The 12,804-nt window shown below is 51.4% G+C and overlaps 1 protein-coding gene across 1 annotated transcript in view; it reads left to right on the plus strand.

Annotated features, from left to right (window-relative positions):
- The window catches only part of PAX8 (paired box 8), a gene marked incomplete at its 5' end in the record, with an annotated part of 28,119 nt that overhangs the window by 1,413 nt on the left and 13,902 nt on the right, over window positions 1-12,804 (plus strand). Inside the window, 6 exons of the mRNA XM_023557005.2 lie at window positions 1,098-1,295; window positions 2,585-2,673; window positions 3,072-3,197; window positions 3,473-3,648; window positions 8,155-8,275; window positions 8,735-8,941. Of these exons, the coding sequence (XP_023412773.2) occupies window positions 1,098-1,295; window positions 2,585-2,673; window positions 3,072-3,197; window positions 3,473-3,648; window positions 8,155-8,275; window positions 8,735-8,941 (917 nt within the window). The remainder of the gene's footprint in view (window positions 1-1,097; window positions 1,296-2,584; window positions 2,674-3,071; window positions 3,198-3,472; window positions 3,649-8,154; window positions 8,276-8,734; window positions 8,942-12,804) is intronic.

Below are 12,804 nucleotides of genomic sequence, written 5' to 3' on the forward strand. Positions count from 1 at the left end.
CCAGCAATGCCCCTGCCCTGAGGATTCAGGATTTGAGTCAACTTAGTGTATGGTCCCTCTTCCCCAGGTTTTGTGAGGATGTAAGGGGAACCCTGGTTTGACAAGGCAAAGGGGCCTGAACTGTAATTGGACAGTGGGAAGCTCTGGCTGCTTGACTGAAGTTGTCAGGGAAAAGTGTGGTCCTTTGCTGGGGTCAGGAGATGGGACTCCTGAAATGGATTGTGATGTTCCCAAAGGTGAGGCTGAGCCTAGCATGGTAGTGACAAGTGAATGGAGTTTTGGAGGGCCAGATGTTTATCCCCACAGCAGAAGAGACAGAGTTTCCACAACCAGCCAGGCAGGGTATCCTGACACAGACCATTGACCTGTCAAGGCAGCTAGTTGGGCCAGGTAGGCAGTTGAAGGGCAATGTGGAGACTCTGGAAGATTAGGCTCCTTTAAGGACTATGACCTGGCCAGGGATAAAAGCCGGGCTGAGGTTCCAGAGTTCCATGAAAAGAGCAGATTCAACAGGAACCAAGCAGCATGGTAGAAGAGTCTCATTTCAACAATGATAGGGGTGGGATGAGCGCTGTAGCTCAGGCTTGGACAAGGTGGAAGGGAAAAATGAACCAGCAAGACAGGGCAGAAGGCCCAGTGACCCTAGCTCACTTCCCAGGGTAGGCATAACATCAGATGGTCAAGGGGAATAGTAAGCCATGTTTTACCAAGAGAGGCTTGATTGAGGCAACTGCTGTGAACTTATAATTCACGCAGAGCACATGGGCCAAGATGTACTTAGAAGGAAAATCTTTTGTTGCCCATAAGATGGCTCTAGCAGGTGCTCTGCTATAGGAGATGGGGCTAGAAAGAAGTCTGGCATCCCAAGATGAGATCTTTAGCAGAGGGCTCTGACTGAGCAACCGCATGACCCTACCCAAGCAAGAGAAACAGGCAGTCCTGGGAATATCAGGTGTTTCAGGCTAGACTTAGGGGCATGTTTCACCCTGAATCCCTCCACAGAAGCCCCTGAAGAGAATGAGAGTCTAAGGTTCAATTCCTGCCCAAAGACCCCACCTGCTTATTGGGTAATTCTTTGGGGTTCTCTATTGGAGTAGGTACTACGAGACTGGCAGCATCCGGCCTGGAGTGATAGGAGGCTCCAAGCCCAAGGTGGCCACCCCCAAGGTGGTGGAGAAGATTGGGGACTACAAGCGACAGAATCCTACCATGTTTGCATGGGAGATACGAGACCGGCTCCTGGCTGAGGGTGTCTGTGACAATGACACTGTGCCCAGTGTCAGCTCCATCAACAGGTGAGAGAGACGGCAGTCTCCTGGATGAAACTGGGGATCATTTGGTTATAGGGGAATTGTGAAAGAGATCTGATGAAGGGACTGGCTCGAGTGAAGTGGGGGTTTCAAAGCGGTCTCATGTTGAAGGATCAGGCAGGGAACACCCCAGGCACAGGGCGGGTATCATACCTGCCTGCCTCCTCACGTGTCCCATTTTATGGGCACCCCCCAGGGCACTCCTGCATCCCTCCTAGAATACTATCAGCAGTTTCAACCCTGATGCACCAAATCCTCTTTCATTCAGTAAAAATCTCCTTGCGTTGGTCATTTCCTTAGCCACAAGGCCTTAACCTGGCCCTCAGTCAAGCATTCACTCATTTATTTATTCATGTGCATTCTTTGCCTCCATCAATCATTCACTCATTCACACATAGTTCACTCATTATGTGCTAGGTCCTGGGGACACATGACCCTGTCCTCACAGAGCTTACAGTCTAAGAGGAAGAGAGGCTCTAATCAAATAACCACACAAACACTTATAGAAGTACAACCCTAAGTCCGGCTTAGGAGACGGACCTAAGGGGGTCTGTGAGCTAGCCTCGGGTGGTCTAGTTTAGGGAGGTTAGGAAAGGCCTGCCCCTGAGTAAGAGTTAACTAGGTGAAAAAGGAGGGAAATGAGCCCTAGGTAGAAGGAATAGCATGTGCAAAGGCCCTGTGGCTAATAGGGTTGTATATAAGAAGCAGAAAGAAGGCTGGAGATGTCAGCTGAGACTGCCCTTCAGGGGCTGGTGGCCTTGTTGCATATTCTTGCCTTTGACTTATGAGCAATGGCAGACTTTGACAAGTGTTATACAGGAGGATGGCTTGCATTTCAGACAGTCCACTCTGGCGGCAGTAGGGAGACTAGATTAGAAAGGGATAAGAGTGGATGGAGGTGGACAAGATAGTGATCCTAGAAAAAGAGAGCTGGTGGTGCCATGGACTAAGGTGTTGGCAGTGAGTTGGAGAGAGGTGACTAAATGTTGGCAAGGTTTGGAAGGTCAGACTCACAGAACTGATGACGAGTTTACAGGGAAGTGGGAGAGGTTGATGGTAAGCCCACCTGTATTTCTGCCTTGAGTGCCAATCATGAAATGGGGACACTGGGAGGACTAGGAGTGAGGAGTAAGGTCATAGGTTTGATCATGGACAGGTTGAGTTCAAGGTGCCTTTGAGATACCCACGTGAGATGTCAAAAAGGCAGCTGGATCTGGGGCAGCCATAAGTCCAATTTCTTCTGCTTCTAATGACCTTCATTCTCTTCTGCATAGAATCATCCGGACCAAGGTGCAGCAACCCTTTAACCTCCCCATGGACAGCTGCGTGGCCACCAAGTCCCTGAGCCCAGGACACACACTGAGTGAGTGCTGACCGAATGTGTGTGTATGCACGCGTGTACCTGTATATGTACCCACACGCACATGAGATCACACAGCAACATGCCCACACATGCACATCCGTACACCCATAAACCCAGGTGTAGCTGAGCCGTTCCGCAGGTACACAGCCTTGCCTCGTTCCCAGGGAAGATTCACTTTAGAGGTATTTAGGAAACATTTAGTGGTGGAAAAGCTTCAGACAGCATTGATTCCAAGACTCTCTCCCACCAATGTTCCCCTTGGAGGAAAGAGCTCTGGGCCTCTCCAGGGTTCAACCCTCCACAGGTTGCTTGTTGCTTCCTCCACAGGGACAGCGGGTGCTTTGAGGAGTGTCACTTGACTCCCAGGGTCCTGACTCTCTCCCTCTCACCCTCTACAGTCCCCAGCTCAGCTGTAACACCCCCGGAGTCACCGCAGTCAGATTCCCTGGGCTCCACCTATTCCATCAACGGGCTCCTGGGGATTGCTCAGCCCGGCAGTGACAGCAAGAGGAAAATGGATGACAGTGAGTGTTGGGGGCACAGGGAACAGGCTGAGGGTACAGAAGGACAGTTGCTGAGGCTTTGATGGAAACAGAAGCCCCCTCTCATGGCCCAGGACTTTGTCGTGGCTCTGTAACTCCATCCCTCAGCATGGCATGTCCTGTCTCTAAGCTGGCCACAGCCCCTGGGGTCTGGGAGGCCTATTCTGCTCCTCTACACCTGCCTGACTGCACAGAGCCTGGGAGCAGGGGATAGGTAGATTGGTCCCACTGAAAGCTCTCTCCTGCCGGGGCACCAGGTGACCAGGACAGCTGCCGGCTCAGCACCGACTCCCAGACCAGCAGCAGCGGGCCCCGCAAGCATCTTCGGACAGACACGTTCAGCCAGCACCACCTCGAGCCACTTGAGTGCCCGTTTGAGCGGCAGCACTACCCCGAGGCCTATGCCTCCCCGAGTCACACCAAAGGCGACCAGGTGAGACGTGGGCCATGGGCTGGGGCACAGGGGCTAAAGTGGGGTGAGTGCTCTGAAAGGTTCCTAAGCAGCTTGCAGTCCGGCACCAAAGCCAGCCCGGAAGGGGCTTCGATGGGCTCAGGGTATGTGCTATGTGCAGCTCAAAGCCCAGTCACGGCTTTATTTCATCAGATGTCCTGTCACCCGCCTCTCTCTTCTCCCAGTCCTCAGTCCTCCTCCCCGAAGGCGGTTTCTCCCACTGCTCTGCCTGGAATACAGCACTCAGCCACCCTGCTCAGCTCAGATCTCACAGCCCTGCTCCAAGAGTCCTGCTGCCCCTCAGACAGAATGCAGCTCTACCCCTCTGTACTGCCTCGTGTTTGACGTGGCCTTCCTCATCACGTAGCACGCGGCGGGTATTGTAATCATCCGGACAGAGGTGTAAAGAGACAACCGGGTTCTTAAGGACAGGGCAGCCTCTTCAACATCTTTTATGTTTTTTATCTCCAGCACCTAATATCGTGCCCCAGTTATAATAAACCAAGACAAACCAGCGGCCATCAAGTCGATTCCGACTCACCGCAACCCCATGTGTGTCAGAGCAGAACTGTGCTCCACAGGGTTTTCATAGCCATGACTTTTCAGGAGCAGATCACCAGGCCTTTCTTCTGAGGTGTCTCGGGGTGGGTTTGAACCACCAACCTTTCAGTTAGTAGTCAGATGCTTAGCCATTTGCTCCACCCAGAGACCCCTCCACTAGATACTCAATAAAGTTTTATTAAATGAATGAAGAAATGAATAAGCTGAGAAATCTGGGACAATAAAAAACAAAGTCACAAGGGAATTTTTTTATTTCCAGCACTCAGGACAGGTAGAAGGGATGATAGTGGGTTGGCTGCTGGGAAAAGCTAGCACAGATGCCAGAGGTCCCCCTAAGTCCAAGAGAAAGATTCAAAACTCCATCCTTCTAGGGCCGCTGGCCTTTTTCTTGGTTCATTATCATCAGTCAATAGCCTAACTGTCTTCTTCCCTTCGTCCCACCAACTCAACCAGTTGAGGAGTTTCTTCAGGGTGGTTTCTGTTCATTCCTTTTTGCTTGCTCCCATTTCATCCCAGAGTGAGTCAGACCCATGTGCCTTTAAGATCTGGTTAGGACAATGGTGGCAATGCCAATAGCCAGCTGAACCATTGCCAGTGACTGTCTGGACCGCTGGGCCCACGCTAGCACCTGCAGCTGGGCAGGCAACCTGCGTCAGTGATTTCATCAGCCTAGGCTGTGGCAACCACGAGGGGTGTAGAGAAAGCCGGGCGTCAGCAGCCCCAGGGAGAGGGCCTGGGCGCTCATCAACTCAGGCAATAGTCAATGGCTCCGGGAGGGAAATGGGGTGGCCTGCAGGGCGCTGCTGTGTAAGAGTGAGCTGAAAAGCCAAGAGTGGAGCATCAGCCACCCCAGCAGAGTAGAGAAACCCTGTCCCGGAGTCCCTGGACACCCAGTGTGTCACAGGGCCATTTTCTAGGGCCTATCTCCATTCCCGAGTCCCCCAGGGTACCCTGTGTGATTACAAGGAGCTCAGCACCATGCTTGTATACGCGCATAGGGAATCCTGGAACAAGAGAGTCTTAGAGCTGGAGAGGACTTCGAAGACCACCTAGTCCAGTTTTTCTAGTTGTGTGGCGATAACCCAGGGTCAGGGAGGTAAGGGGAAGCCTAGGGGTAAAGAGATAGTTGTGGCGTTCAGGCCTGCCAGCCCTGGTTTCACTCAAACAGTCCACTGTAATCTCTTTTTATATATTACGCCTCTATGTAAGTTCTTTGAAGTCTGCAAAAAAAGTTTGAAAACTGCTGAACGGCTCCAACCCCTCAACCTACAGATGAAGAGACTGAGACCCAGTCTGTCGTGTTGTTATTGTTATTTGTGGCTGTTGAGTCGGTTCTGACTCACGGCGACCCCATGTGTTATACAGAAGAACTGCTCCATAGGGTTTTCTTTGCTATAATATTTACAGAAGCAGATCGCCAGGCCTTTCTTCTGCAGTACCAGTGGATGGTTTCAAATCGCCAACCTTCAGGTTAGCGGTTGAGCACAAACTGTTTGCGACATCTAGGGCGCTTCCATCAATTATTCATTCACTCCCTCAGTCAATCATTACTCTTTCACGCATTCACCTGGCTTGGCGTGAGGGGCAGGGAGAGCCTAGCCTGTGCCCAGGGCCCCTCTTGACCAGAGCCCTTGCCTTTGCCAGCACCAGTGACCCTGACTTTGCTGCCAAAGCAGCACTCCTTGTCCTCTCATGTGGGCATGAGAAGGCCCTCCAGCTTGGGGAGCCGAGGGAGAAGCATGGGTTACTCACACCTGCTTTAGAATGGGGCAAAGACATAGTCATCTTTTATGTAAAAACGAGCAAGAATGTGTTCAACAGAAACATCACGTGGCCTCCTTCCTGGTTGCTGTTTCACTACCAGGCTTAGTTAGGAGTCTGCACAGCTCTTGTTCCTCTATTTTATGAACGCACAAAGACGCAAATCCACAAAACGTGGATATCATGATGACACAGCTCAAGAACTAGGCAGCCTTTGACTCTTCACATAATCCTGAAATAGTAAGATACACGACACTGATTAATTGAGCGTCTACTATTACCCAGCATTCTGTGCTAAGCACTTCCAGTGTGTATATAAAATCTCACCGAACCCTTAGAGGAGCCTTAGCTGTTAGTAGATTTTGTGATCCCTGGCACACGGTAGGTGAGAAAATCAAGGCTCAAGGAGGCCAAGTAGGCTAAAGCTGGTGGGCTGCTGGTCATCACAGAAGCAGGCCTAAAACCAGCCTCTTCTCAACTCCAGAGCCCAAGTTCTGCCCCGCCCCCCAATTCAAGTTCAATTCCAGTAAAAAATCTTGTCAGTCATGAGGGTGTTTAAGCTGTTCAGTGCAACATCACCCAAGTGTTTGACTATTAAGGCTTTTTTTTTCACTGAATTGCCTGAATTTTGGAACAGATACAGGATTTTGAATAGATATTTTGGTATCAAATCGAGACATCCATGAGGGGTTTGAAACTTTTCTTACACTCTCTAGAAATCAGGTATTGTGCTCAATTTCCTTAAGGCAGGCCCCCTCGAAACGCATGGAACCAGAGCCCTGTTTAGTAAGGAATTGCTGCCAGGAGCTAATAGTGCCCTGGTGGCCTCCAGAATTGACTGAAGCTTCCGGAAGTGCCCAACATGCAATTAGAAAGCGCTGGCTCCTTAGAGAACCTGGCTCCCTGGAGATCATTTAGCAGCCTTTAGCACCACTGTTACGTAACCGTGGAACAGCCTTTGACTTCCGTTTTGCACAGTATTTTGTGTAGTGTATTAGTGCTGGGTGTGGTCCATTTGTGGGGAAGGAGGTGTGTGCTTGTGTGTGCTTTCTGGTCCCCTGGTAGGAGGGGTCATGGTGAGGGTGGTGTACACTTGCTCTTAACGGAACAAGTTCTTTTTGGAAAGAGCACCTTAGGAGACAGCTGCAGAGGCCGGAGGAGCCCAATAGGAGTATAAAGCCAGGTCTTCTAAAAGAAACTTCCAAGAATTTGATAAACGGCCTTGCGAGTAAAATTATCCCCCACGTATCATCTTCAAGCTGAACCTGCAGGTTTATATTTCCTTGGATATGAAGAGAAAGAAGAATAAATCTACCTATTCTGACAGGATACCACATTTGCCGATTGTTGAAGGATCAGAAGTCCTGGGTTTTAGTCCCAGTTTTAGTACATGGATCTGGGACATTTACCTCTCTGGGCTTCAGGCTTTCCACGTATAAAACAGACATGTCTCACGCTGTCCACATCACAGGACTCTTGAGGGGGAATCAATTAAGATACCCTAGGAAAAGCTCTAATGCGAGCTCTTTGCAGATATACGCGGTGATCTCTGTGTTGTCCAATTTAGGGCAGAGGTTAAGAGCATGGACACTGGAGTCACACTGCCCGGATTTGAATCCTGACTGCCCCATATGTAAATATGACAAGTTTCTTAACTTCTCCATGCCTCAGTTTCCTATCTGGAGAGGATTAAATTAATTGATAACGGTGAAGCACTCTGAACGCTACCGTGAGCTGACTCCTCCAGCCTTTGGTGCCATCGCATACTCTATGAGGCCAGACAGTGTGAGCAGACAAGGAGGGAGACCAGCATTCCCACCAGGGCTTGCGCCTTTGAAGGAGACACTCTATGTGATTCCTGAGCTTGTATTCTACCAGGGCTGCTCAATGCCAGGGATGCAAAAGTGGAAACCCTGAGCCAGGATTAGGAGATGAACGGTAGAGCCGTCAGTTGGAGAACAGATTAAACACACTAAGGGAAGTCAGCACAGAAAAGGAAGAAGGGGACTATGAGCAAAGGAGTTTTTTCTGGGAGGTCAGGGCTGCCCAGTCCTACAGCCTGGCTGCAGGGTCTCTGGAAAGGCTTGTTTGCCCTTGCTTGCCTGGGGGCACGAAGCCGGGGACCTGCTGGGCCACTCTGTGTGCTGACTTCTCTTTCTTCTCCAGGGCCTCTATCCGCTGCCCTTGCTCAACAGCACCTTGGATGATGGGAAGGCCACCCTGACCCCTTCCAATACACCCTTGGGGCGCAACCTCTCCACTCACCAGACGTACCCCGTGGTGGCAGGTATGGAGCCCGGAATCTCCTGGGTCATCTGGACCCAGGTGCAAGGGTGGGCTGGAGGGCAGGGAAGGCAGAGCTTGGTTGGCTGTGAGGAGGAAGGCGCCTGGGGCCCCGGGCCTGTGACGAGACGTGGGCTGTGCTGGCTGGGCTTCGAGGTGGGTCAAGAGGGTCATGCCATCTCTCCCCACTGTGGAGAGAGGGGCCACACATTCTCGCAGTCACCACATCCACACAGCAAAAGGCACAGCAGAGAGGAAGAGCTTGTCTCCCCTCCTCACTCCACCTGAGGAACAGCTTCTGGCCCCTCCCTCCCCACCCCCAGACTCTGAGAGGAGCCCAGGTCTGCCTGCCCCAGCGCCCCATCTGCCGCACGCGTCCCCACATCTCACAGCTTGGTTTCTGCATGTTCCCACCCCATCATCTCACAGCCCTCTCTCCTTGTTGTCTCCCTCCCTCCGGCAGATCCTCATTCACCCTTCGCCATAAAGCAGGAAACCCCCGAGGTGTCCAGTTCTAGCTCCACCCCTTCCTCTTTATCTAGCTCCGCCTTTTTGGATCTGCAGCAAGTCGGCTCCGGGGTCCCAGCCGGTGCCTCGGTCCCGCCCTTCAATGCCTTTCCCCATGCTGCCTCCGTGTACGGGCAGTTCACGGGCCAGGCCCTCCTCTCAGGTACGACAGGGAGGTTCCGGGGCCTTGCAGGTGTCATGGGGGTGGGAGGGGGGTCTTCAGTGCCGGCTGCCTGCCCCCTGGTTTGGTTCCAGCCCCAGTTATGGCCTCCAGGTACGTCCGCCTTCACCCTGTTCCCTAATTCCACTGTTAACTTTTGGAGGTGCCGAGACATGTTTCTACATGCTGGCCAAGTCAGGCCGCGGGAAGGATCAGGAACTCTGGCAAATCAGGGAAATGGGTGCCTGGCAGGTTTCCAGAATCCTGCTCCAAGGTCCCCTGGAATTGTGGTGACCCTGAGGCCAGGGGCCAGGAACTGTAAAGTGATGAATGAACTCTTGGTCTTGGTTAAAAGAAAAAAGAAAGATAACTTTGGAGCAAAAAAGTCATTGACTTTTTGGAGCCAATTTCTGGGTCAAATTTCTAAAGAAGGCAGAGGGTCAGTCCCAGTTGAGTCCCCATAATGTGGCTGTCTTCATACCCATCTTAACACCATCACCCATTGAGGACACTCAAGAATTTTTAAACAGGATGAACTCAGAGTGACTCAGCCACTTGGAAGATGGGAGATGGAGGCTTCCCATGAGAAGTATCATTGGCCTTCAAAAATGTACAGCTAGAAGACCTTAGGGGCCAACTAGAGGAAACCCTCTCTTTTACAGACGAGGACACAGGCCCAGGGAGGGAAAGGGCCTGGCAAAGGTCCCTGAATGGGAGTGTGGTGTTTGGCAGGGTGAGGCTAGGCCTCAGCCGCGTGTGTCAGACCCCTGAAGAGGTCCATGTGGCGGCCCAGAAGCCAGGGCCTGAGGAATGTCTGAATGAACCAAGAGTGTTTGGCCAGGCCAGAGTACGCCTGAGGTGGAGTGTGGGCAGGGACATAGACTAATACCAGTCTTCAGATACCTGAAGGGCTTCTACAGGGATGAGACTGTTTTGGATGAGGGCCCAAAGCATTGAACCAGGACTAGTGGGTGAAGCCAGAGGTGCAGCAGATTCCAGTTCAGCGTAAGGAAGAATTGTCTTAACAGTAGAGCCTCCTGTAGGGACTATGGGTATTTAGTGACAGAGTGAATGTCTCCCCCACCTCACCCCTGCTACCTGTTAGAGCAGAGACAAGTGGGAAGCTGGGGGAGCTGCTCCAGAGACAACCCAGAGTCACAGTTCACCTGGACCAGTGGTTTTCACACCTCTTGGGCCCCACCACACTCTTGAAATGAGCGCCTTTGCAGAAGCCAGTATGAGAAACAGACAAACAAGAGCTGCTCTGTTTGAAGTAGGAGCCCTGCTCCTCAAAAGCCCTTGGATTTGAAAACCACTGCACCAGACCAGGATCTCTGCCAGCCCAGAGGGCCCACAAGGCCACCTTATTCAGTCCATCGGATCTTCCATATAACTGACTGCATTTTCTGTCAGTCTGTCTGGCACTTCAATTTGTTTTCTCTGTGCATGCCCACATATAATGTAGGAAGTCCCCCCGGAAGAGGTGAGCACAAAGGTAAGGGGTAAGTAAAGGAAGCTTTAAGTATGGGCAGAGAGGCAGTGGTAGAGGTCTGAAGTGAGGAAGTGTTGGCTCAGAGTTGGAAATTTCAAAAGAGGGTGAGGTCAGTAGAGACGACAATTTCTTTTGACCAAAGTGATTAAAGGAGAATAATCTGTGAGCTGAATGGAATGATGTCAGCCAGAGAAAATGGGGTGGGGTGGGAAAGGGGAGGGGCAAAGCGAGCAGAGGTGGTATCTGCTGTGGGGTGGTGGGACCTGAGCACTGGCAAGCCTGCGTGCCTTGTGTGAATGTCAGGCTGGGGCCCAGAGGGTCATAGGAAGCAGGTAAGAGATGAGGGCATGGTTGGAGCATCTGATGATGGGGAGCAGCTCCTCAGTTCCTGAGCATGCTGCGGAGAGGCTTGGCAGGACCAGCCGAGAGGAGAGGGAAGGGCAGATGGCAGTGGAAGCTGATGTATCAGAGCACAGACTTACGCTTTCGTATGAAGTGCAGTTGGAAGAACCCAGGGCAAACTCCCTGTCCCCAAAGCCCCACACCTTCTCTACTTCTTGCCACCTCTTTAAGGCTTCAAGTATCCCCTGTCATGCAGTCACATCAAGTGACACTTCTAACTTTTGTCAGCTCCTATTAGAGTGGACATGCCCACTCTCCAGACCACCTTCAGGACTAGAGTTCATCCAACCCACTGGGCAGAACAGCTGGCAGCAGACACCAGGTGGTCCTGCAGGTAGCAGTTGGCCTGGAGCTGGACAATGAATGCCAAATATGCAACCTCAGCATGTCCTTAGGCAGGTGGGTCTCCAAAGCCAGGCTCTGATGACGTGCAGTGCAGGAATATGAGCACCTGTGAAGGCTGACGACTGGCCACAGGCCCAGCCCAAGCATAGAAGATTCAGCACAGAGGCAGGGGCTCTGAGAAGAGCAAGGCAGTGCCCAGGCTTGGAGGGGCTGGGATCCTGGGCCGGTTGCCAAGAACAGAAAGCAATCAGGGCTTCTTTAGTTCACAGAGTCAGACCCAGCCCTGCCACTCAGGCTCCAGGCAGATGATGACTGAGTCCAAGGTGTTGGGCTAGAGCTCTTTAAATCCAGTCCACCTGAGGTCTCTGGTTGAGACTGGACCTAAATACCTAGCATGTGGCTGAGCCATGGGGAGAGGACTTGGTTGGGGCTTCACAAGGTGAGGAAGGTTAGGACAGGAATGAGTGCAAGAAACCTATCCAGAAGATGAAAAGGTGAATTCAAAGGAAAGGAAAGGAGAGAAGAGATTATCCCCTAGGCAATCCTGTAGACAACGGGAGAGAAGGAAGGACCTGGTGAACTTTTACTCCAAAGCCAGCACTGCTCTAACCTTCAGGAGCCTTCCTAGTCCCCCTCCCCGTGAATGGCTTTCTAAGAACCCGAACTTTCCCAAGCCCCTGTCCTCTGAGTAACTTCCTAAGAACCCTGACCCTCCCAGCTCCCCTTCCTTGGAATGATTGTCTGAGGACCCTTCCTGACATTTCCTGAAATTCTTTTAGCCACTCCCCAGAGCCTCCCCTTGGGGCCACCTCCTCTTCCAGCCCAGTGGCTGTAATAGCAATTTCCACAGTGATTGTCCCTCTTGGGTCTCAGTTTCTCCCCAGTTGGCCAACAAGAAGGAGACCTCAGAGTTTGGGGAACAGTGGGATTTCCTCTAGCATTCCTGCCAGTTCCCTCTGGACGCCCCAATCTAGGTTCCCAACACACTGGCCAAAACAGTGCTCTGAGGCCACCTCTGTCCTGGCTGCTACAGCTCAGCTGTCGGAAGGCTCTGAGTCAGGCCTTACCACAGACGAGGGCTTCAAAGACTTCATTACCCTCCTCCATCTTTTGTGCAAAATTATATTTAGTCCTGCCAGAGAGATTTCTGGATTGCCATAAATTCTCCTTGCTATCAGAACAAGATAAGGCATTGAAAAGGGTCACACAGAGGGCAGACATCAAAGGGACAAATAAAATTGTCTGCATTCACCTCCACCTTCTGAATTCCTCCAGGTAATGGTTTTCTGAGCCTCGTCTTTACCAATATTTAGAATATTTACCAACATTTCTGGGGTCCTACTATTTTCCTGTAGGAAATACTTACAGAACCCCATTCCACAACCAGCCAAAATGAACCTTGTGTCTATGTCAACTTTTTAAAAAATAGGGCCACATTTGAAGTATATTGGAGTGCAGAGGAGATGGAATTCCACACCGCAGATAAAAATGTGATTAATGAAAAATTGCCATTGAGTCAATTCTGACTCAGGTTAACCCCACGTGTGTCAGAGTAGAACTACTACACCTGATTGGGTTTTCACGTCTGACCTTTCCAGAGCAGATCACCAGGACTTTCTTCCTGCCA

This window comes from Loxodonta africana, chromosome 15, assembly GCF_030014295.1.
Source record: "Loxodonta africana isolate mLoxAfr1 chromosome 15, mLoxAfr1.hap2, whole genome shotgun sequence".
NCBI classification, from domain to species: Eukaryota; Metazoa; Chordata; class Mammalia; order Proboscidea; family Elephantidae; genus Loxodonta; species Loxodonta africana.